The sequence below is a fragment of the Eucalyptus grandis genome, chromosome 8 (assembly GCF_016545825.1).
Source record: "Eucalyptus grandis isolate ANBG69807.140 chromosome 8, ASM1654582v1, whole genome shotgun sequence".
Classification (NCBI taxonomy): Eukaryota; Viridiplantae; Streptophyta; class Magnoliopsida; order Myrtales; family Myrtaceae; genus Eucalyptus; species Eucalyptus grandis.
The window spans coordinates 19,540,611-19,565,041 of NC_052619.1; the positions used below are offsets into that span (position 1 = coordinate 19,540,611).

The 24,431-nt window shown below is 39.2% G+C and overlaps 4 protein-coding genes across 4 annotated transcripts in view; all 4 read right to left on the reverse strand.

Moving 5' to 3' along the window:
• The window catches only part of LOC104456963 (TMV resistance protein N-like), a 93,489-nt gene that overhangs the window by 17,438 nt on the left and 51,620 nt on the right, over window positions 1-24,431 (reverse strand). The window lies entirely within an intron of this gene.
• LOC104416534 (CST complex subunit STN1) lies at window positions 646-1,358 on the reverse strand. Its single transcript, XM_010027911.3, has one exon. It carries the CDS (start codon window positions 1,195-1,197, stop codon window positions 724-726), a length of 474 nt encoding a protein of 157 aa, XP_010026213.2. The 5' UTR covers window positions 1,198-1,358; the 3' UTR covers window positions 646-723.
• LOC104416524 (methylcrotonoyl-CoA carboxylase subunit alpha, mitochondrial-like) lies at window positions 2,058-9,276 on the reverse strand. Its single transcript, XM_039299134.1, is given in 17 exon segments — window positions 2,058-2,405; window positions 2,495-2,590; window positions 2,676-2,920; window positions 3,791-3,908; window positions 4,082-4,212; window positions 4,215-4,247; window positions 4,339-4,555; window positions 4,870-5,006; window positions 5,204-5,308; window positions 5,798-5,909; window positions 5,995-6,087; window positions 7,158-7,217; window positions 7,298-7,393; window positions 7,594-7,731; window positions 7,887-8,034; window positions 8,166-8,287; window positions 8,859-9,276. Coding segments are annotated over 17 exon segments (2,226 nt in total). The 5' UTR covers window positions 9,228-9,276; the 3' UTR covers window positions 2,058-2,399.
• Window positions 14,649-15,478, reverse strand: LOC120286707 (TMV resistance protein N-like). Its single transcript, XM_039299140.1, has one exon. It carries the CDS (start codon window positions 15,204-15,206, stop codon window positions 14,739-14,741), a length of 468 nt encoding a protein of 155 aa, XP_039155074.1. The 5' UTR covers window positions 15,207-15,478; the 3' UTR covers window positions 14,649-14,738.

The following is a 24,431-nucleotide window of genomic DNA, read 5'->3' on the forward strand; positions in this document are numbered from 1 at the left end:
CAGTAAATAGTGCAAATAGGGACAAACACGGGGAGCAACCAAACACAATTTTCCATGGCTGCTTTGCACAAACCTAACATTTCTTGTGATTGACTCTTTTTCATCTACCATGTGGTTAGTGCCACTCCGAACGTTAATCAAGTGTACAAGATAGGTAATGGCAACACGTATGATCCATCTAGTCTCTTTGACGATGCCATAGACTTGGCCCTCCCTGATGTCGCGGAGCATACGGCCAACAACAGTTATAACCATCACGACAAATCTGAAAAGCACTATGGAGCGCCAGATGATTGTTATGTACACAGGGCTGCAACGGCATGCTCGTGCCTTTGGATCGCAAGTCATGCTTGATTGTTGCTAGGAAACATATACGAGACGAGTGTACTTGGAACATTGGAGCGCAGGTTCAGCTTCAAGATTGTAAGATCAGATATGAGAGTTACAATTTCACAGAATAATCCCGATTATCGCGTGGCAGCTTCCATGGATGTTACATCTTACCATTCGACAGCAAGTGCAGTGAAACGTATACTTGATATATATGGAAATGAATAGCGTATTTATAAGTGTCTCGGACTATCAAAGCAAATTTATGAGTGTTTTAGGCACTTCATTGCGAACGATCAAATGGGAGGCCAAATCGACAAATTGACGGAAAACCATCATCTATAGCAATCGGGTCCTCTCCATGGGTTCCGTCCGTGCAAGCATTTCTCACGATCATGGGCGATCATAGACCCTTCGAGCCAGCTTCAAGCAATCCAGCCAATGCAGCACCTCTGCGTTTGGGTCCCTCTCGACCGCGACGCTGGACGCCGTGATCTGCACCGCGCCCCGGTAGCTCGTGATCCTGCCGCGCACTCGAGCGACCGCGCCCAGCTTCACCAGCGAAGCCTGGCTGTTCGCCACATCGGCAATCAGTCGAACACCTTGCGGGCGTTGGCGGGCGAAGTAGGGAGAGGTGGCGTGGTTGAGCCAGAGGATGCAGGGGACGCAGCCGGTGCCGTCGTCGACCGCAAACTTGAGGAAGCGGCCGGGCTTGTGCTCGCGGTAGACGACGACGCCGAGCACCTCGGCACGCGAAAGGGAGACGCCGTCGCGGGAGAAGGTCGGGGTGTCGGGCGGGGATTGGGCCAGGGAGAGGAGGTCGAAGGCTAGGAGCTTGACGTGGACGAGGGATAGTGATTTGTCCATTAAAAAAAGGGGGGAAGGTGTCTATGGATGACGACCGGCGATCGCTGTTTGAAGAGATCTACGTGGGTTGCTCTCGACAGGTCCGTTTGATTTGAAGTGGAAGTGGGACGAGCCTCCAAGGGTATGGAGAACGGATTACCCGCGCGAAGAACTCTGCCCAGATTGGAATAAACTTATTAAATTAACAAAACTAAAATTATATTTCTGATTGGGCTAAACTATTTGGGTCTTTCCAAAGTTGTTAATCTAGTTCCCAATTCCTAAAAGCAGAACTAGTGTCTAGTAACGGGATCAACTATTTATACTTTTTTTATTCCTTAAAAAAAAAGAATTAGAAAAATATATGAACTAAATAAAATAAAGTAACCATGTTGGAGAAATTATTTATGCAATTGATTTGATTGAAGATACTTAAATCAATCTAAGATTTAGATTGATAACTATTAGTGATTCAAAATGATTTTGTATCTCTGTATTTTCCTTTTATTGTTTACACTTTGGAATATAAATACATGTAAAGAATACATATCAAAGCAGAGTTAATACAAAGAAATTCTTCAAAAATCTTTTTTCTTTCACTTCGTGTTCGACCGATTCCGTTGAATTAGACCGAACCAAGAATTGTAAGGGAACCAAGAATCGATCATCCTTACAAGCCTCTCCCTTCTATCTTTGTTTTATCCATTTGATTCTTACTTAGATAAAAGCGACAACGTATTCATTATACCACTCTGATTAGTGACGTGGCTTAACCCTTGCATAAACTAGCTAGATTTAGATTAAACCAACCTGCAAGAGAACTACCGTTAGAACTACTATGATACGTCCATCCCCTAGGAGTAGCAGAGAAAACTAGGACATAAGCTCATAGGACGAAAGCCATCCAATACATGGAACATCTGCCGATGAATCCCCAAAAATGTACATGTTTTACAGGTCCGATTGACTCCGCCAATAGACGAGAGCAGAAATTGCGCGTTTGGCTGTGTAAATATACAATGTAACGAATAACATTTGATACATTTTAGTGACTGCCTTTCCTTGCCGGCATTGAGTGAACTTCCACTCCTTGTCGCAAATGAGCACCATCTCAAGTTTAACCAGCAGCGATGCCACTAAGCCACAAACAATCACCGTCGTCGTAACAATTTGTCACGCGCACTGATTTGTTTTATTTTGAATTATTCTTTCTGGTCTGGATACTATTCCTGTGAGTAATATCAGGAGAAATAGTCAACCAATCTTCATTTAGATTAGTTGACTCGTTGAAAAAGTTCGTTGTAAAGAAATTGCTAACCTTGATGCTGAAGAGAACACTACTGTCAGGAACCTGTTGACCAGCAGTTACGGCAAGCCCATGAAGATGCCCAGCAGACGGTGCTTTGACAACATGCTGTGACCGACAGAAACTTTCAGTTCTTCCATACAGGGGAACATAGAGGTGAAATGTACCAGGTGAATCTAGCACTACTGCATACCTCCATTTTCATTGCTTCTAAAACCAATATAGGTTGACCTTCCTCCACTCGCATCCCATCCTTCGCCAGGACCTTAACCACTAAACCTGCCATTGGTGCCACTACCGTTCCCTGTGGATGTGATGCCATCTCAAAACTGGGCTTGTGCTGGCTGTCGTCGTCGTCAAACAATGGCTGTCCCAGTTTCTGTCTGAAATGATGATGTTTAGACCCGTGCCAGATATGAATATGCTTATCCAAATCCTGCCAAAACCAAATTCTTCATTAACAGAAGAGGATGGAGCATCTAATCAATTACTCTCGAACTTACAGGTAAGATAGGACATTGACCATCCCTCAACAAAGTTTCAGACATTGATCATGATTTGGAGCTTAAGTCATATAAACCAAAGTAGAGCATAGATACTCAACTAGAATTTGAGCTCAATCTTGTTCACATGGAATACTGTGTTATGACTAGCTGACTAAAAAATTACACCTAACTGTACATCCCCGAAGACGAAGATGCAACAACCTGAGTTTTATGGTTTTGTGGAGTACAAGTATGACTTGACTCAATCTTTCATAAGGAAATATATACTCACCAGACATGTATTTAAGCATTTAATGATGGTCTAAAATGCTGAAAACAATTGGGACTAAGTTTACTGACCATGCTGATAGAACTAAACTCAGAAAACTTCCTAAGATTAATTAAGAATATTCTTCATCTATACTATATTCAAATTACTTGAAGCATTTATAATTTTCGTTTGCAAGTGAATGGCATTTTCTTGCTTAGTGTTGTTAATTATTTTCTTTTATTCTTGTAACTTCCTTTGGCAACAGATGATTGATAATGTGGCCCTCCCGATTGGCTCATATCAGAAAAAAAAAAAAAGAAAACTAAATAAATTTGGAAAATTATGGTTAAGAAAAGCATGGTGAACCAATTATCGTGGGTGCAGACTTAAATGATAGGTTTACTGCAATCTTTACAGATAAAGTACTCGCAGGACCACACCACAACCATCTAATTTGGGGCATATGATTTTTCTCCCCAATAAGAATTTTTATATGCAACTACACAAGAAAGCACAGATAAAAAGACAGTACAGTCAGAACAGAATTATACCTTTCGTAGGTTGCTAAACTAACTTGAACACTGACACCATCGACTTCAACTCTAAAGTCATGGTTGCCTAGGTATGTCACTTTGACATGAAAGCCCAAGGAAGTGCCTTCTCCTTCTACCTGTGAGAAGATGAAGAGCATTATGAGTTTCATCTATGCAAATGATGCTCAAATTGTCGGTAACAATTGAAAATTCATAATAAATATAATGCTGGAACAAAGAACTGCAATATTTTTTTGGAGTGGTTTTACAGCTAATTATAATATTTAACTTACTGCAGATGGGAAAGTACCTCGATATCATATTGCCCATCAGCCTGATAAGTAAGAGAAAGCACCAGTGGTTTTGAGCCAGTGCTATCATAATCATTATCCCACTTAAATTCAAAGACACGCTTCGCACAGTGATTGACTCGAAAAGGGGATTAGCGTACCATATGGAGTTTAATCCATTGCCTCCTGAGCAAAGAGAAATTTCACATTACAAGGAAATTTTACAAAGAATGGAAGACAATACAATCACATAGCACATTGAATTCACCAGGAAAACCTTCTCTAAAATTTGAATTTTCCTTATTGCAAATGCATGCAGCAACCAGGGCTGCACTATATATAGCCTCCTTGTATGCCTCGTTTTCATGACAGGAATCATCAAAGAGGTCATCTTTAAAGTGCTCAATAAAATGAGTTTCCACATCTCCATCCTCAAATGCCCAATGATTAGCAAGCTTTCTGAGAAAATTTATATTGGTTGGAAGGCCTGCAACCTGTCAAAGTTGATCATCTGAGACTAAAGCAAAAGAAACTTCTAAAGGAGGAAGCTATAAGAAATTTCAAACAATAAAGTCGAATTAAATTCTGTAGTCATCATCAGAAGGATAGCACTCATCATGTCATGGATGTGTTTCATTATTGCGCTTCATTTAATTTTGCAATGCCATAGGACAACTCAAGAAGGAAAGTTCAGTCAGGCCCAAAGACCTATCAAACTAGCGATCCATGTACATAAATTTGATAGTTCAAAAGAATCATTATAAGTGCTTTGCTCTCATCGAAGAACTGATATCTTCATAAAAGATACCTGAAACTTTGACAAGCTATCCTTCAGTTTAACCAGTGCTGCACTGCGGCTTTCTCCCCATACAACAAGCTTCGCAATCATAGGATCATAATGCATGCTAACAGTGTCTCCTTCCTCAACTCCAGTATCGACCCTCACTGCCAGATGACATATCCAGCACATTATGGCCAACTCAGCACTATCAAAGCTTTTCAAAAGCACAAGACAGGGAAGAGTTTCTTAAAGGAAAATCATTATAAGCATTACAATTCTTCATTCCAAAAGAAGAAGACGGATCTTCAAACAATGTCAAATTATCTGATGGAAATTTAGCTAGATCTCTGATGTAACTGACCACTTGATGTGCCTGGAACAGGACGATAGTGATGAAGGACTCCAGTCGCTGGAAGAAATCCTTTAGGAACATTTTCAGCATATATTCTGGCTTCAAATGCATGACCTGTCATCAAGAATATGAATAAGAAGATAGCATGTATTATTATTCTGAATATATATTCCTTTGTCAAAGTTTATAAAAAAGAAGGACAACTGTTTATAGAGAACATCTGAACCATTTACCTAAGCCAGTTGTACTTCTACTTGCCAACAACCAAATGGCAAAATGCTGCCATATAATAGGCCATAAAAGAAAAACATAATGAACATTTCACTTAGAAATAAACTACCTTTTCTTCCCTGCAACCCTTACTACTTGCAAACCCTCCAAACAAAAATGCTGAAGAGGGATGTATTTTATATATATCTCCATAATTAAATCTCTGAACACATGTGCCTGCACGCGCTCACACACATGCACAGGCCCATTATCAAAAGTGCATTGCACAGGTCATCTAGTGTTCAACTACATCATCACAAGTTGATAATGAACACATATCCAGAGAACATGTAGGAAGTACTTTGCTATGACTTCACGGGAAAAATCACAGACCTAACAATGGAACCTCTGACTGATCAATGGGAAGGGGTTCATCATTGGCAACACGAATTTGCCACTCGACAAGGTCTTGACCGACAATCATCTCAGTCACAGGATGTTCAACCTGGCAGATAATACAAAACAAACTTTAGAAAGATTCCATCTGTGACGTAAGTTCAAAAAGTAGACAGATAGAATCATCAAAGCACCTGTAGACGGGTATTCATCTCCATGAAGTAAAATTGGCCAGAAGCAGTATCAACTATGAACTCCACAGTGCCAGCATTGTGATAATTTACTGCCTTCACATATTGTAAAGGAACTTTGCCTCAATATTCCAAGAGGAAACATAAATGTATTAAGCAGTTCATCAGAATTATGACGAAAGAAGACAGATAATTAACCAAGATCAACATTCAGCAGCCATATATGTAATCCATTAGGCACATGATCTTTGTATGGTGAGCTAAACAAGAACATCGAACTTTGGCTTTGGTGGATCCAAAGACCAAAAGTTCATCAATAAACTCATGCACTCAGAAAAGAACAGTTCCTTGTCCACACAAACACAAGAAATCAAAACTATTGACTTACATGCAGGACTCATAATGATAGGAGGGACAAATCTCATTTGCACCAAACATCAATAACTTGTGGTAGGGGACATTTGTCAAAACGGAATCTATTTATCTGGAATCATTTAGTTGGACCCTGAATTTCAGCAGCAGCTAGTCTGTACTGTCATGAAAGCCAACGATTATCCCTAGACTTGGGCAAAGCCAATTTCAAGTCTGATCAAAGGTGAAACGAAGTAAGTGGTAACAACAGTGAAATTAGCTGCTAAGGTTAGGATACTTCCTCAAAGTTCATGGCATACACATGAATGGCAAGAGATAAGGCAATAATTGTTGTACTGGCACCTAGACAAAAGGCAATGGTACTCAAATGAAAAAAGACTGCAAAGGTTAATCCCCTAAGTCCATCTAAGACCACCTTTATACTGAGCAGACAACAAAGCCATAAAGACAGAATTTCTCAGTACAATGCAGATTCTTGTGCCCAGGTCCATATTGGCACATGGTCCTCTTCTTTGTTCTACTACCTCATTGTCTAATGTATGCCTATTTTGCAAGTAACTATGTCATCAGTGACACATATACACTATATCTTGCCAATTCATTCAACTTATGATTCTTCTGACCATATATATTAGATATTTTATAGACTATATTCTGAACTGAATAGTTATCTCAATTGTAGTCCTTTGCTTGCAAAAGGGCGTTGAGAGAAAACAGCTTGCTAAGCTAATATAGTCAATCCAATGGTGTGTTTTACAATATAATACAGCTTCTAATCAATTCGGATATAGTACCTTGGCTGCGGAAACAGCAGCTTGACCCAAGTGGGTGCGGAAGTCGCTAGTAACATTTGGCTGCACCAGTGGCACTCTCATTATAGTCTAGCAGTTCCAAATTGTGAAAACCAAGATTAGAATCAAAATGCAATTCTTACAGCAGGAGCTTCTTCAATAATCTTCTGATGTCTTCTTTGTACACTGCAATCTCTCTCATTTAAGTAGAGTACATTTCCATACTTGTCTCCAAATATCTAAAACAATAAGAGAAACAATTTAGCTGGTCACGACATATTCATAAACATCGATCAGGCAAGTTCAAACAGATTGATATGTTGCGCTGGATATAAAAATTCAGATAAACAAGAGACCACTTGGGCTCAAGGACATGACTGACAAAGAGAACAAGTGCATTCTGTTTAAATACTTTTTGTTTTATCAGCATTATAGGTACCTGGACTTCTATATGTCTCGGTCTTGTGATATATTTCTCCAGTAAGATCTTGTCTACGCCAAAAGAAGCAGCAGCCTCACGTTGTGCTCCTAAGAAGGAATCAACGAATTCATTTGTACTTTGAACAATCCTCATACCCTATATGTATGAAGAATAAGTTGTGAGATAGTAACAGCCTCAAGGAAAACGAAAAGAAAAGGAAAGCTAAATGCATTTGAATATGATGTCAAACTCTAGATCTCTAAGAACATTAGATATATCGGTGATCTTTTCGACAGAGAAAAAAAACATACCTTCCCCCCACCTCCATGTGTTGGTTTTATCAAAATGGGATAACCAATCTTCTCTGCTTCCGATCTCATAAAGTCAATGTCCTGTTCATCACCATGATACCCAGGCACAAGCGGAACCCCAGCAGAACCCATTATCTTTTTTGATGCACTGGATAAACATATATTATCATTCAAAGAACAAAGATACAGAATTCTTGTCTCTCACACGGAACCAATTAAGCAGACCCAATTAGTATAGAAACAGTGAACATACGACGGCAGAAGGTTCCTCTTTCATACCTTTTGTCACCCATGTCTCTAATAGCTGACGCAGGAGGACCAATGAAGGTGAGACCATTATCTTCACAGAGCTGAGCAAATTCAGCTGACTCTGACAGAAAACCATATCCTGGGTGGATAGCCTAGTAATCAAAAAAGATAGCCATGCTGAAAGCATGCCCCACACATACTAACAAATTAGGCAATTGCAATCTACTGAATTGACAGACATCAGGTTACTATAGAGCAGATATCCATAACCCTTCAACCGCTCTTTCACCCAACAAAGGCCAACTAACTTGGGATTTAGAGCAACACCCATAAAGACAAGAAACAATTGGAAATGTTAATTCGTCCAGAGACTTGGAAACAATTCGACACAGAGAAATGCTCCCTCAGCATTCATCAGCATAGCGTATATAATATCATCATCCATCTAAAATTCACGATGTTGTAGAGTACCAGTAAGTTCACGGAGGCAACACTAAATGGGAACTAGTAAGCTCCAATACTTGAAACTCAAATTCTCACAAGTTTCCTCCACCGTCACCAATTCCACTCACTCCAAGCTAACAACCACTGCTCTAACGAACACGACCATTTCTCACGGCCAGAGGCTAACATGGAATCATGCTACATGCGAAATCCCGTATCCTCCAACCGCAGCGATTACTGGCACTTCAAACGGCAGATAGTTAATTCTCAACCCCTCACCTGAGCACCGGCGCGAAGCGCGGCGTCGACGATGGACGCTCCGCTGAGGTAACTGAGGCGAGCCGGAGCGGGGCCGATGCGGACGGCCTCGTCGGCGGACCTGACGTGAAGAGCGCCGGCGTCGGCGTCGCTGTAGACGGCGACGGTCGGAATCCCCAGCCTTCTCGCCGTCCTAAAGATCCTGCAAGCTATCTCGCCTCGGTTCGCCACCAGTATTTTCTCGATGGGCTTCGGCTCCGAGGTTCGCCGCTTCGGAGCCCCCGCCGCCGCCGCTTCCGGCGAACGGGAGAAGAGCCTCGCCTGGAGGAGCGAGGAGGTTCGACCATGGAGGTTGCGACGGAGGATCAGCAACGCCATCGAAGAAGGCATGATTAAAAGAGAGAGAGATGAGTCAACGGCGTCTTCTTGGCTTGGGTGGGGTAGCGAAGAGGATGATGCTTTTATGCGACGTCGTTTGAGTGGATAAAAGAGTTCGGATTTGCATCTGACGTGGAGATGACCTGGCATTGCAACTTTGAACTGGATAATCCCACTGCTTTGCCCCCGCTCGAGTCAACAGTCAAATCCTTTCTCTTCTCGCCTGTTCACTTTCGGCTTTGCTTATATCTGTTCACTTCCAATTTGGTAGGGTTAGTTTTGGTGAAAGAGGCTATAATGGGTCAAGATGTGCACATTAGATATTGTAAAATTTCGTCGATTGGGTGCTTAATAAGTACTCTTAGGACACTCGTTTAACAAAATCCTTCCAATAATTATAATAAAAATCAGAGAAATGAGTTGGATGATTAAGTTTTAAGAAATGAAAAGATGATACGCTATAACGTAAATATATTTTAGTGTATTTTGTAGCAAGATGTGTCTATCATCCAGCAATATTGCATCCATAACAAGAAAAAAAGACCTTTTGGCCCAGTTGATATGCTCCTCTTGCCGGATTGTGCAAGTTCGCTTCATGCCGATTGGTGGCTATATTCCACGACCATATGCATCTCTCTCTCTCCCTCTCTCTCACGCTCTTCGGTTTCGATAGGAATGAAGATGATTGGATGCAAGCGTTGTTGATGAGATAGAGAGAATGATGGGAGTGACCGGATGTGAATTGGAATGAAGATCCTCACAACGTTAGTTTTGTCGTATAGAATAGCCATTTCACTAGAGAGATTGGCGGGTGATATTGTTGCTTTGCATTAGTTTGAAGTTGCCTTTCAATGTATGAGGTATTGGCTACAAAAAGTTGCTGCAGAAGCTTGAGAATCGACACAGACATGGTAAGACACTTAATGCGATAACTAGGTTAAAGTGATGTGTCTGATTAATATTAGAAGGAAGTGGAGGGAATGCAATCTGACTAGTAACAACAGAGGAATCAACTAGTCTTCCCTGCGTGGACCTTTTGATCTTTGACACAATCATATCAACATTTCCGAAAAGATGATCACATTAGATTGAGCGAAACTTACCATCTCAAAATTATCGAGCTTGATTGGCATCATTGATTGGATGAAGAGAGGTGACAGAAGTGAGGTCTATGTGATGAGTTTCACAAAGCAACTTGGAAGACCATGATCATTCAACAAGCATCCACTTAATTCTGTATTAATGCACTCCGCATCACGAATCACAAAAGAAAGAGAGGGGAAAAGAAGGCTCCTCAACCTCAACCATGTCGGTAGCATGATATGAAACCTATATTTCACAATGATTCTGAATGTGAATCGAAGGAGCAGACAATCAAAAACATCCAGTAGGGACGGAAAAAAGGGAAAAGCAAAATAAATCAAGATTCATCATCTGTTTAACTTGAAGTTTCTATATATATATTTGTACGAGCTTTCTATATGTCTTTTTCGTCCGTACGATGACCCCAATATTAGCTTCTTCCACGAGTTGAAACTTCGACAGGCACTGCCAGTGACACAACGGCAACTCTGTAAATCTCCGAAGTACTTTTCTTTGTTACATTCAAAATTTGTTTCACTTAAACTTTCTTCTTCGTCGGTGTCTATCCAATTGTCTTCTTCTGAGTCTCTTTCCTCCGAAGCGCAATTTGTTTCATTTGGCTGAGAGAGCTTTTCTTTGTTAGATTCAGCATCTGTTTCACTTGAACTTTCTTCTTCCTTGGTGTCTTTCCAATGGTCTTCTTCTGAGTCTCTTTCCTCCAAAGACTGATTTGTTTCATTCGGCTGATGGTGTTGGAGCACGATCCTCAGATCATCCTCCTCTTGCTCGTTTATCGGACGGAATCCCCACTTAATCAATCTTCCTTCTGATACACTGAGGCAAACTCGAAAATGGCTCCAATCATCTCGCGGAAGCTCCCCTTCTATATGTAGCCTGCTGCGCGGGTAAATATTGAATCCACACATTATCAGATTTCATTGAAAGAAACCATCTTGTCCCTAAAAACCACCCTTGGCCATCAATATCGACTTTACATGCAGCATCAACGACTTTTCCTTCCTTCGGGCCAAGAACAATACAGAGTGCTATCCCTAAGAACTTGTCACTCAAGTCCCCGGGAACCATGAATGATATGGAACTGTCTTTGCAGTGGAGAAACCATTCTGGCATCTCTCTCCCAATCAGGGTAATGTCAACATATCTCATCTTCGGGAGCTCCTGTCACACAATTAGTTCGCATATCAAGCGCTCACAGTTAAAGAGAGAGAAGAGAGAGAGAGAGAGAGAGAGAGAGAGAGAGAGAGTCTCTAACCTTGCGCGATAACACATGAGCCGTACTTGCCCCTTTGCGGAATAATTCACGACATGATGACACGTCAACGCAAAGGCAGTTGGAGGAGAGACTCGACAAATCTGGGAATTTTTGTAGAGATCTGCAACCAACTGCCCTTAGGGCATGAATATTTGGCGGAAGCTGAGGAATCATTTGTAGCTGTTTGCATTTATCGACATACAAGTGTTCCAAATCGTGGTATTTATTGATGCATGTCGGTAGATGAGTAAACTTGTTTCCGGAAAGATTTATGTGCCCCAGTTTCAGAAAACTGGAAGAACTCTCAAGGAACTCCAGAGATCTGCAACCAACTGCCCTTAGGGCATGAATATTTGGCGGAAGCCGATGTGAGGAATCATTGTAGCTGTTTGCATTTATCGACATACAAGTGTTCCAAATCGTGGTATTTATTGATGCAAGTCGGCAGATGAGTAAACTTATTTCCAGAAAGATTTATGTGCCCCAATTTGGGAAAACTGGAAGAACTCTCGAGGAACTCCACTTCTGAGAGATTGCAGCCCTTAAGTTTTAGCCGGTATAAATTTCGGAATCCTAGATTGCCATTAGGATTGGTTGAATCCTTCAAGTTCTTTGGAAACATGACAAAATTGGAGCAGCCTCCAAGATTCAGATGCTCGAGATTTTGCAACTTATAGACACTTGATGGGAGCGTTGGGAGTGTTTTGCATTTTGTTAAATTTATCATCTTCACAAAGAGAAGATTTTCAACTGATGCAGGTAGTTTTTTAATAGCCGTCCAACCTAGATCAAGCTCTTCTAGATGTTCCATCTTTTCTAGGATATAGAGAACTTCTCGAGTTTAGAGCAACCAAAGAGATCGAGGGCTCGAAGAGATTTTGCCTTGAGTGTGTGAGGAAAGTTACTGAGGTTAGAGCAAAACTGTAGTGACAAAAATTTCAACTTGTGGTGACATGTGACAGATTGGTGAACCTCCACCAAGCTTTCGCACCCATCAAGATTCAAGTTCTCCAGATTTGGAATTGATGAAAGGTCGGGAACACTAACCATGGACTTGCATTGACTGAAATTGATGTACTTCAACCATTTAAAATTCTGGAAAAGAAAATATCAATACAATCATTAAGCTTTGAAAATATTTGTAGTTATAAAAAGGGAAAAGCTAGTTATCACTAATGCTAACCTTAAGTTTTCCGTCAAATTGTCTGATATGACTTTTCCGGATATCAAGTCCAACAAGTTTCTTCGGACCAGAGCCAAACTCTAGAAACGGGGCATTTGGCCATTCAAGCCATCTCAGACTGTTAGGGAGACAAACAGGACCTTGCGATGAGATATGCACTTCAATCAAAATAAGCATTCTCAACATTTTCATGTTTCCGAAAACATTTGGACTTATGGTTATCTCTTCAGATTCATAGTTCTCACTTTTGGTGCGTGCAATTCCAATACGATGGCCTTTACTGCATTCGTTTCCTATCCATAACAGAGAAAATTCAGTTCTCACACAAAATTTCATTGAGATTTAAATATATTGTCCAAATCAAAGTATCATAAAAATGAGATATAACAATGTTTACATAAACAACTCTTACCGTGTCTTCACATAGAATATCCTCAACATCTTCAAAAGCCATAATCTACTGCGTTTCCCAGGGTCATCAAGACATTCTTGATTAACAATATTCTGACCCATTAATTGAACCAAATCATGCATTTGCAAGGTCCCATGCTCCTTTCTTATCAAGGACTTCTCAGTGAGAATTTCTATTCCTATAGTTGTCTCAAAGCCACAGCCGTCGAGAACTTTTTTGATGTATTCTATACTTTTTCCCTTAAAGAAACAAGCAATGTCGAGGAAAATCTCTTTTTCATCATTTTCCAGTCCGTCAAAGCTTATCTTCAGAACTTGATTGATATCTTTGTCGGGAATTTGGGAAAGTTTACGCAACTCACTTTCCCATGCTGGTTCGTTTCTTCCACGAAAGAATGAGCCCAACACTTCGAGAGCCAATGGAAAGCCGCCAGCGTAATGCAGTGCTCTATCTATGAGATCCTTTCTTATTTCAGATTTTTTGCAATTTGGAAATGCATGCTGATTAAAAAGGTCTAGTGCCTCATCATGGTCTAATGGTTTAACTTCATACACAAGATTTATGCCATGAGAAGTTAGCAAATGTTTATCCCTTGATGTTACAAAGATTCTACTTCCTTTACCAAACCAATTGCCTTCTCCAGCTAACGCATTCAGTTGACGCAACTGGTCAACATCATCAAGAACTAGGAGAACCTTCTTGCAACAAAGTCTTTCTCTTATCAAACTAATTCCTTCATTGACACTACAGACCGGTAGATGTCTAGGAGATAAGATCCGAGATAGAAATTTTTCTTGCAAATCAACTAGACCGTTGATTTTGTTTGAAGTTTCTCTAACTTGCTCCAAAAAATAGATCCCTGAAACTGTATTTCCATAGCATTATATATCGCTTTAGCGATGGTCGTCTTCCCTATGCCTCCAGGTCCCCATATACCTATCATGAGAACATCATCACCATCCAACTTTTCTTGTGACAATGATATCACTTCTTTAACTTGGTACTCTATTCCAACCGGATACTTAGCAACATGTAAGGGTGTTCGCTTTAGATGAATTGATAAATCCTTTACGATGCATTGTATGAGCTCCGCTTCATTTCTGATGAGCACTCAAAAGAAAGATAAACATGCTTTAGCATCTCAACGCGGCAGGAATTCAACCTCAAACGTCGTGAGGAAAATAACATAACAAGGTTAGCAAATAATAAGAGAAAAAGAAATTAACACATCTGGTGAACCTGCCCAACATCTGCCCAAGGGAAAAATTAAGAACCTGCGCCTGAAGACAGTAATAACTAAGGAACTGTTAAACCACACTTTCATCGAAGACAAAAAGTTCTCATTATCCACACAGCAAGAATCGAATTCAAAAAATCTGCTAGCTTGAAGTTTTGGTTATTCGAATTTTGAATCTGCTGTTCAGTATATCTCCGCTTTGTATCTTCATTCGAATTTCAAAAGACCGACTTGACAATATCAATGCTTTCAGTGGTAGTCTATTGCATACGGTTTGAAATATAACAAAAAATCACTGGCTAACAATGGCAAAGCAGTGCGTCACATCAATTTACTTACCCATCACTAATATACCACCCAGACAAGCTACCAGCATTGAGGAGAGCCTTCTTCCACCTCTTCACTTTCTCCGAATTCTTCCCGAACTTGATCTCATGCTTAGCGATAGCTCTCCTATAAGCCTCTCTCCCCCCTCTAACTTCTCTTGGTTCCACTTTGTTAAATACTGGCAACACAATCAGCTCCTTTTGTGCCTTGCACTCCATGATCTTCACCAACTCATCCAAACACCACCGTGAGGAAGCATAGTCTTCAGAGAAAATAATGATCGCGACACGCGATTCCTCGATCGCCCTCATAAGCGACGGCGATATTTGCTTTCCTTTCCTGAGCTCCTCACTATCCAAAAAAGTGAATATTCCATTCTGATCTAGAGCTGCATAAAGATGACTGAGGAAGTTGTTGCGGACATCAGTGCCTCTGAAACTCACAAACACATGGTAATTCTTTTTGGAAGAGGCCATATATAAGGAATTTGGGGACAAAAACAAGAAAGACAGATCAAGAAGGTTGGCTCTGTTGGCTCGATTCAATTCAAGGATTACAAAATATGATCGGTCTATCCCTTTGGATCTCACTCACAATTTCAGGAGGCTAGAAAGAAGGCATAGAGGGATCTTCCCTTAAAGGATCCCTTATATCGAGAATTTTGAAGCTTACAAGGAGTAAGAGCACTGAAGAAAACGCGTTACGGACGATGGCTTTTTGCCCCAAAAAGATGCGTGAAGACTTACTTTAGACGAGGTGGAGCTTGCATCGACGGAAGAGGGATTGAAAGATAAAGCAGGACCTCTAATTGTTCTTGATAAGGATGAGGAAACACCCTGTAGACTTTCCGTAAGGGAATTTCAATGCAAACTAGTACAAAAAAGATGGCTAAGAAACTCAGAAAAGTTAAGAGTGAGAGAAAATGAGAGGGAAGAAGGTGGGAAGATGACCCTTAACTAAAGGACAATTCTGTTGGCTGGGTCCACCTTCATGTGGGGCCCAGCTAGCATTAAATAAAAAAAAAAAGAAAAAAGAACAAAAATAAGTGGAAGTGGTGGTCGTGCAAGTGTGCGTCCAAAAGTGAAGAGGAGAGAGAAAACAAAAAAACTGCTAAAGAAAGGGAGAAGAGAAGAAAAGAAGGGCTGCAATTTTGCGGTTTCAATTCGAAGGCCAAATATTAACAGAATTGGCTTAAATTTCAGTATGTTGTTCATGAAATGCTACAAGTTGATGGTTTTTGTTTATCGAGAACCGTCTCTAAATTCTCTAGTTGCGATTAAGGTTTTCTTATTCCAAACTTATTTATCTACCTATGTGGTGAGAAAAAGAAGATTGTAATATTAATGTTGAGCCTTTACTGTGTGATTAGAGGATAATACTTTGTGTATTCTACTATTCTTAGTAATTAGTGGATATTTTTGGGCAATCCGTGGTTTTTCCCGCATTAGGTTTTTCACGTTAAATCTTCGGTATCATTATTTGTTTTGTCTACTTATCATTTCAGCATTATATTTGCATATTGTGAGGTTATATATTGCTGGTTGTTGTTGGGGATTAAGAGAATTTCAGTTAATTTAGTTTATGGGATAAATTGATCCTAGATTGCGTTTGGCTTGTGGTGAATTATTATACCCGAGTTCTCTCCAACAAAGTGGTATCAAAGCTAGGTTGAAATTCTAGGGTTAAATGGAAGAAACTAGCGGCACCATGTTTAAATTAAATGTCTTGAATTATTCTATTTGGAAGTCTTGAATGGAAGATGTATTATATTGCAAAGACTCGTTTGATCCTATTAAGGGTGATGAAGTCAAAGGAGATAAGGAAGACAAAGAATGTGAGAGAATAAATTGAAAAAAGGTTGGGTTTATCTGACAATGGATTAATGATAGTGTGTTTCATCATGTTACTCAAGAAACGAAGGCGGACACTGGTGGAAGAAATTACAAGATCTCTATGAGAGAAAAACTCCACAAAATAAAGCTCTTCTAGTTAACTGATTTGTGAATTTGAGATAAAAGGAATGGAGTAATATGGTGGAACACTTGAGTGAATTTTAAGATGTTGTAAATCAATTGACAAACCTTGAAATTGATCTTGGTGATAAATTGTAAGCATACTTATTATTTGGTACTCTTCCCGATAGTTGGGACATCTTGGCTATGGCGTTAAACAACTTGGCTTATTTTGGTGTGCTTTTTATGAGCATGGTTAAATAAAGTTTGTTTAATGAAGAAATAAGAAGAAAATGCTTAAATTGTGTTTCTATATCGGATGCTCTTGTTATAGAAAACATGGCAATAAGTCATTCAAGAAGGTTTCAAAGAAATGATACTCGAGGCAAGCCAAGAGGAAGGGCGAAATCAAGACTGAGGAGGAGTGTGAAGTGTTATAATTGTGGCAAAATGAGACATTATGTAAAAGAGTATTGGTTGCCAAAGAGAGATAGATCTCGTGATAGAAATGGAGATTGAAAGAAAGAAGAGAAACAAGTTACAACGGCGGTTGCATCCGATGGCAATATTGTGTTCATATGTGATGACGGATGTGTGAATCTTACATGCCAAGACTCTATGTGGGTTGTCGATTCCACGGTTTCTTTTTATGTCACCTTATGGCGTGATTACTTTGCTTCTTATCATGGCGGCGACTTTGGTTGTATTAGGATGTGAAATAGTGGTGTTTCCAAGGTTATTGGCATGGGAGATGTTTATTTGGAGACCGATATCGAATGTAATTTGTTTTTAAAAAATGTGAGACACGTTCTAGATATTCGACTTCACTTGATCTCCACGGTTGCCTTAGATAATGATGGTTATTGCAATTCCTTATTTGATGACAAATGGAAGTTGACTAAAGGTTCCATGGTAGAGACAAATGATAAGAAGATAGGTTCTCTCTACACTATGTAAGCTGATTTGATTAAAGAAGAGGTAAATGTAGTAGAGGATTCGTCGGTTGATTTATGACATATGAGGCTAGGTTATCTTAGCGAGAAAGAACTTGAAACTCTTGCTAAAAAGAATCTTTTACCTTTGAAGGATAAAAATCTAAAGGAATGCACTCATTGTCTTACAGGTAAGAAATATAGATTCTCATTTCATAGTTTCTCTCTACACACGAAATCAAATGTATTTGATTTAGTTCACACTAATGTTTGTTGCATGGATGCTAGAACTCTTAGAGGTGCATTATACTTTGTGACATTTATTAATGATTGTTATAGAAAAGCGTGGGCTATTGCTTTGAAATCTAAAAGTCAAGTACTTGCGGCTTTCAAGCAATTCCATGTCAATGTGGAAAGAGAAACCGGGAAGAAGCTAAAATGTGTTCAGGCTAACAACGGTGGTGAATATATAGACCCATTTGAACACTATTGCAGGGATTATTGTATCAAGCTTGAGAAGACCATTCCAAAAACACCACAGCATAATAGAGTAGCAGAGAGAATGAACCGGACCATTAATGATTGGATTCAGCGTATTTCGTATGTGACGACGGATGTGTGAATCTTACATGCCAAGACTCTATGTGAGTTGTCGATTCCACGGTTTCTTTTTATGTTACCTCATGGCGTGATTACTTTGCTTCTTATCATGGTGGCGACTTTGGTTGTATTAAGATGTGAAATAGTGGTGTTTCCAAGGTTATTAGCATGGGAGATATTTATTTAAAGACCGATGTCGGATGTAATTTGTTTTTGAAAAATGTGAGACACGTTCCAGATATTTGACTTCACTTGATCTCCACGGTTGTCTTAGATGATGATGGTTATTGCAATTCCTTATTTGATGACAAATGGAAGTTGACTAAAGGTTTCATGGTAGAGACAAAGGATAAGAAGATAGGTTCTCTTTACACTATGTAAGCTGACTTGATTAAAAAAGAGGTAAATGCAGTAGAGGATTCATCGGTTGATTTATGGCATATGAGGCTGGGTCATCTTAGCGAGAAAGGACTTGAAACTCTTGCTAAAAAGAATCTTTTACCTTTGAAGGATAAAAATCTAAAGGAATGCATTCATTATCTTATAGGTAAGCAACATAGATTCTCATTTCATAGTTTCTCTCTACACACGAAATCAAATGTATTTGATTTAATTCACACTGATGTTTGTTGCATGGATGCTAGAACTCTTAAAGGTGCATTATACTTTGTGACATTTATTGATGATTGTTATAGAAAAGTGTGAGCTAATGCTTTGAAATCTAAAAGTCAAGTACTTGTGGCTTTCAAGCAATTCCATGTCAATGTGGAAAGAGAAACCGAGAGGAAGCTAAAATGTGTTCAGGCTAACAACGGTGGTGAATATAGAGACTCATTTGAACACTATTGCAGGGATTATTGTATCAAGCTTGAGAAGACCATTCCAAAAACACCACAGCATAATGGAGTAGCAGAGAGAATGAACCGGATGATTAATGATTGGATTCGGCATATGCTTTTTCATGCGAAGTTGCCTAAGTCATATTAGGGTGAAGTGATAAGAACAATAATGGACTTGATAAATCTTTATCCATCGGTTCCTTTTAAGGGGGATGTTCGGCAAAGAGTTTGGAGTATCAAAGATGTTTCCTACGGCTATCTAAAAGTATTCGATTGTCGGGCACTTGTGCATGTTTCAAGAGATGAAAGATTAAAGTTTGATGACAAGTTTAAACAGTGTATCTTCTTAGATTATGGACATGAAGAGTTTGGCTACAGGTTATGGGATCCAGTTGCAAAGAAAGTCATTAGAAGCCGAGATGTGGTGTTTTATGAGTATTAAACTATTGAAGACATTGACAATGCGGAGAGACCAAATAATATAGCTCAACGTTCAATTAGTTTCAGCCCAAATCCTTATGATGTTGATAGAAATCATGGGGAGAAGTGCATGGAAATCATGAAGATGGTGAATCCTCACATAATGTTGATTCTTCAGCTGAGACATATGAAATAGTTGAGCAAGAGCAATCTATCTTATCTCAAGTTAGAAGATCTAAAAAAGAGCATAGGCATTCTAAAAAATATTTGTCGCATAAGTATATGTTACTCACTGATGCAGGAGAGCCAGAAACTTATGAAGAAGCTATATCATGTAAACAAAAGAATGAGTGGCATGAAGCCATACAAGAGGAGCTTAAATCCTTGCATGAGAACCACACATTTAAATTGGTGAAATTGTCTAAGGGTAAGAAAACACTCACAAATAAGTAGGTGTACAAGTTGAAAATAGAATAAAATAGTATGCAATCATGACACAAGACTAGACTTATTGTGAAGGGCTTTTGTCAAAAGAATGGCATAAATTTGAAAAGATTTTTTCATCGATTGTAAAAATGTCTTCTATTTGAATTGTTCTTGGGTTGATTGCCAATTTGAATTTAAAAATTGAACAACTTGATATAAAGATGGCTTTTCTTCATGCAGACCTAAAAGAAGAAATATATATAGAGCAACCGAAGGGTTTTGAAGTTGAAGGTGATGGCTTTTTCTATGTGTTGATGAGTCTAAGTAGGCCCGTCAACCCATGTTGGGCCTAAGAGCTCGGCTGGCAAGTTAAGGGCCCATGGAAGAATGGTTACAATGTGAAAGGTTGCGTTGTTTGGATACGAAGGATTATGTTGTTTGAAGTAGCGTTTTAGATAGAGAGGGAATACGTCTCTCTCAGTAACAACGCTCCAAAAAAGAATGTACATTTTTAGAGTTCTCTTCCCCTAAAAGCAACAGTATGTTCTTCGGTATAATGTGATCAGAATACTTCCTTGAATTTCAACATTGGTATTTAATTTGTGAAAGATAAGGTGCGCTCGATTCCGTAGTGTATCTTTGATCGGTGGTACATGTGACTTCTGGGCTCGTCTTCCGCGTTCGTTTTAGGGGTTTGATTAAGTATCAGATCGGTTTTAGGGAATCCGTTATTCCCAACTTTGGTATCAGAGCCATGTTTATGTTTCCCGATCCCTTTTCATCTTTATGAATTGCTTTTGATTGAATTTTCGTATCGGGGACGAAAAATCCCGACATCCGTGTACTGTTCACATATGTTTGTGATGTTCTGTAAATCAAAATCCGTTTCTGATAGCGTATGGTCGAAGCTCTTGTTGATATGAGAAAATCAAGTGGCGGATTGCCACTAGAGGCCGCCGGACGCGCCGTCACGTGCGGCCGGAAGGAATTGGTGTCGTCGGTGCTTGCAACACACATGCCGATTCGGTCTCCACTAGGCTCGTGCGACGCACGCTATTTCGTTTCGGTCATAGGTGCGTGCGACACACACGCGTGGTTGTTGACGCGTGTGTAGCACATGCCAGCTGACGTCATCGTGACATCATCCACACACGAGCGTGGTACGTGCTAGATGACGTCATCGTGACATCAGCCGCACGAGCATGGCATGTGCCAATAGACGTCATCATGACGTTAGCCACGCACACGCAGGCACGTGCCGGGTCGGTCAGTTAGACCCAACCCAACCCGTTGACCTCGACTATTCTGACCGTTGACCATTGATCATTGACCGTTGACCCAAAAAAAAAGGAGGAAAAGAATTTGTTTCTTTTTCTAATTAAGTTTATGTGAATTATAAGTAATCCCTTATTTGTTCTGCATTTGTTACAAGAACAATGCCTCATCGTCAGGCATGCACACCTATATGCGCAACTACAGATGAACAAAAGAAAATGCTTTCAAGGTTGATAGCTGAGTTGACTGATTGATCATTTCTCGAGGTCAACAGTAAAATATAAGATGTCATATGGAATAGTCATCCTATGTCACATTTTGAGATGGTGCGATTCTTCATGAACACTCTTCTACTGATATGACAAGGAATGTTGAATCGCCTATGGAAGGTCAACAGAGCTACTACGTATATGAGGCTTGTAATGGCTTTTATAGATGAACATCATTGGATTGAAGTCACAAAGACTGCGATCCATGGAATGACTTCAATCCGAAGGGGGATGAATGTGCGAAGGAAAAATCCTAAGGGATACTTGTCTGTGTTTACCTGGCTGCCTAGAATGTCTAAGGAATTTAAAGAAGAAAATATCAAAAAATTGAACAAAAAGGAATCTTTCCCAATTCATATGTTGTCTTGACGTTAGATGTTTTGACTAGTCTTTATTTAGTATGCTTTATAGACATCTTATGTAAATGTTTTTTACCTAGTTGTTGTTGGTATAACAACTAATATGCTAGTTGTATTATGTGAAAGCATTATTATTCTATCATTATTGGTTGTCAAATATTATTTGCTTATGTTATTATTAACTGTTGTGGGTAGTTCATAAAATTTTTTGTAACTTCAAAGAATTTATTTTGCATAGAATATTATATTAATAATAATTCCAAGTTAGGATTTTTGGATGATGATTGTAAATATAGTGATATTTTGATTCTAAAATCTTACTTGAAATTATTAATTAATATGATGGGTTTGTGCAAAATAGATGCATAAATGATAAGTAATAATAATTCGTGCATATGTGTCTGATATGTTCAGATCGATGGCTTCACCCACAAGGAGCATAGTCGTTGAGCTGAACAAATGTGAGAAGTTCAACAGCGATAACTATAAAATATGGTATATGAAAATTCAATATGTGCTGGAAGAACAAGAGGCACTAGAAACTCTTAACTTAACTATGGAAGAACCTGGAAATGGAAACACTACACAACATAAGAGGAAATAAGGATGCATTTGTTGCATGGAAGAGAAAGAACTCTCTTGCTCGCATTACGTTGTTGAGTAGCATGGAGAATGATGTCATGAGAGAGTTCAGGCGTTTTGAGAATGTCAAGGAAATGTGGAAAGTATTGAAAGCAAGATTTGGTCATACTTCGATGACCAGACTGAGGTAGCTTACTATTATATTTGACTCTTACAAGAAGCCTTATAGTTAAACCATGAAGCAACACCTAAGAAAGATGTCAAACATGATTAATGAGCTGGAAGATGCTAGCAATGTCCTGACTGACGAGCAGTAAGTGCAAGTAGTGATTCGTTCCTTACCTCAGAGTTTGGAACATATGAAAGTGCGCCTGACTCACAATGAGAATATCAAAACCTTTAAGGATGTAGTGCGTCATCTTGAGTTGGAAGAGGACCGCCTCTTGGTGGCTAAATCGGAAATTGAGATTTATCATGCTGGTTCCAGCTCACATGGAGCTTCGAGCTCCAAGCGCAAACGTCCTAACTGGTTTAATGAAAGGAAAGACAAGGGAGTAAGTGCTTCAAGGAAGAAACCAAAGGTTGCCCAACATGAAAGTAGAAAGCGTCTTCGAATGAAGAAGCTATTAAGGGTCAAGTGTTACAATTGTGACAAGAATGGTCACTATGCTCGCGACTGTCGCAAGCCAAAGAAGGTATACACATCTTCTACATTTCAAAACTTTACTTATGTGTCAAGTTTTGTATTCTTAACTAAGTCTAATCCTTTGTGGAATGTAAATTCTAGAGTGACGGACCATGTAGCGAAGGATAGAGAATCCTTCATGGAATTCCGACGAGTACCAATTGGAATTAAGTGGATTTATGTAGAAAATAACTCTAGAGCCAAAGTAAAAGGAATTGGCACCTGCCAATTGAATATGCGTGGTGGACGTACTTTGTTCATACATGATATATTATATACTCCAGAGATTCGTCAAAATTTAATTTTTATTTTAATGTTGGTAAAGCTTGATTTTAGTATGGACTTCTATAATAATGATGTTGATTTGTTTTTGAATACAAACTATTATGGCTGTGGTTATTTTCTAGATGATTTCATTGTTTTAAATGTTGACTATGGTAATGTCAATGTTTATTATTCCCTTTTCACGTCACTTAATTTATATGATAATGATGTGAATGTGTGGCATATTAGATTTGATCATATTGGCCAATAACATATAAATAGACTAGCCAAAGAGAGCTTGTTGGGCAACATTAAAAAAATCGATTGGCCCATATGTGAGCATTGCCTAGTAGAGAAAATGACAAGAAAACCATTTGGAAAAATGTAAAAGAGCTAAATTTCCTTTGCATTTAATTCATTCTGACATTTGTGATTTGATGAATGTGAGGGGAATGCATAAGGCTGTTTATTTCATCACATTTATAGATGATTATACTCGATTCGAATATATCTATTTGATTTCTCATAAATTTGAAGTATTCAATTGTTTCAAAAGGTTTATGAACTTAGTAGAAAATTAATTAGACAAGAAAACAAAAGTATTGAGATCCGATCAAGTTCGAGAATATTTATCTGATGAGTTCAGAAAATTATGTGATGAAAAAGGAATAGAAAAACAGTTGTCTATTTCATATACTCCTCAACAAAATGGTGTTGTAGAGAGAATGAACGAAACCTTACTAGAAATGGTTAGGTTCATGATGATGCATGCTAACTTATCTATTACTTTTTGGAGTGATGCATTATTAACTGTTACCTATATACTTAACTCGGTGCCTTCCAAATCAGTTACTTCCGCTCCATATGAGTTATGGATGTGTAGAAAATGGACTTAATTTTTCTTAAACTATGGGGTTGTGCTGCCCATACTTATGAGCCCTCCCAAACTGAGTCCTAGAGGAAAGAAGAGCATTTTCATAATATACTCAGAATACTCGAAAGGGTATGTGTTTATAGGTAATCATGAAATTGGAAGTATAACTGAATTCGAATCACGGGAGGTCACATTCTTAGAGAATGAATTTTCTAAGAAAGGCG

Coding starts and splice junctions, on each gene's coding strand:
- LOC104416534 (XM_010027911.3), bottom strand. CDS start 1,197: ATGGACAAATCACTATCCCTCGTCCACGTCAAGCTCCTAGCCTTCGAC.
- LOC120286707 (XM_039299140.1), bottom strand. CDS start 15,206: ATGGCCTCTTCCAAAAAGAATTACCATGTGTTTGTGAGTTTCAGAGGC.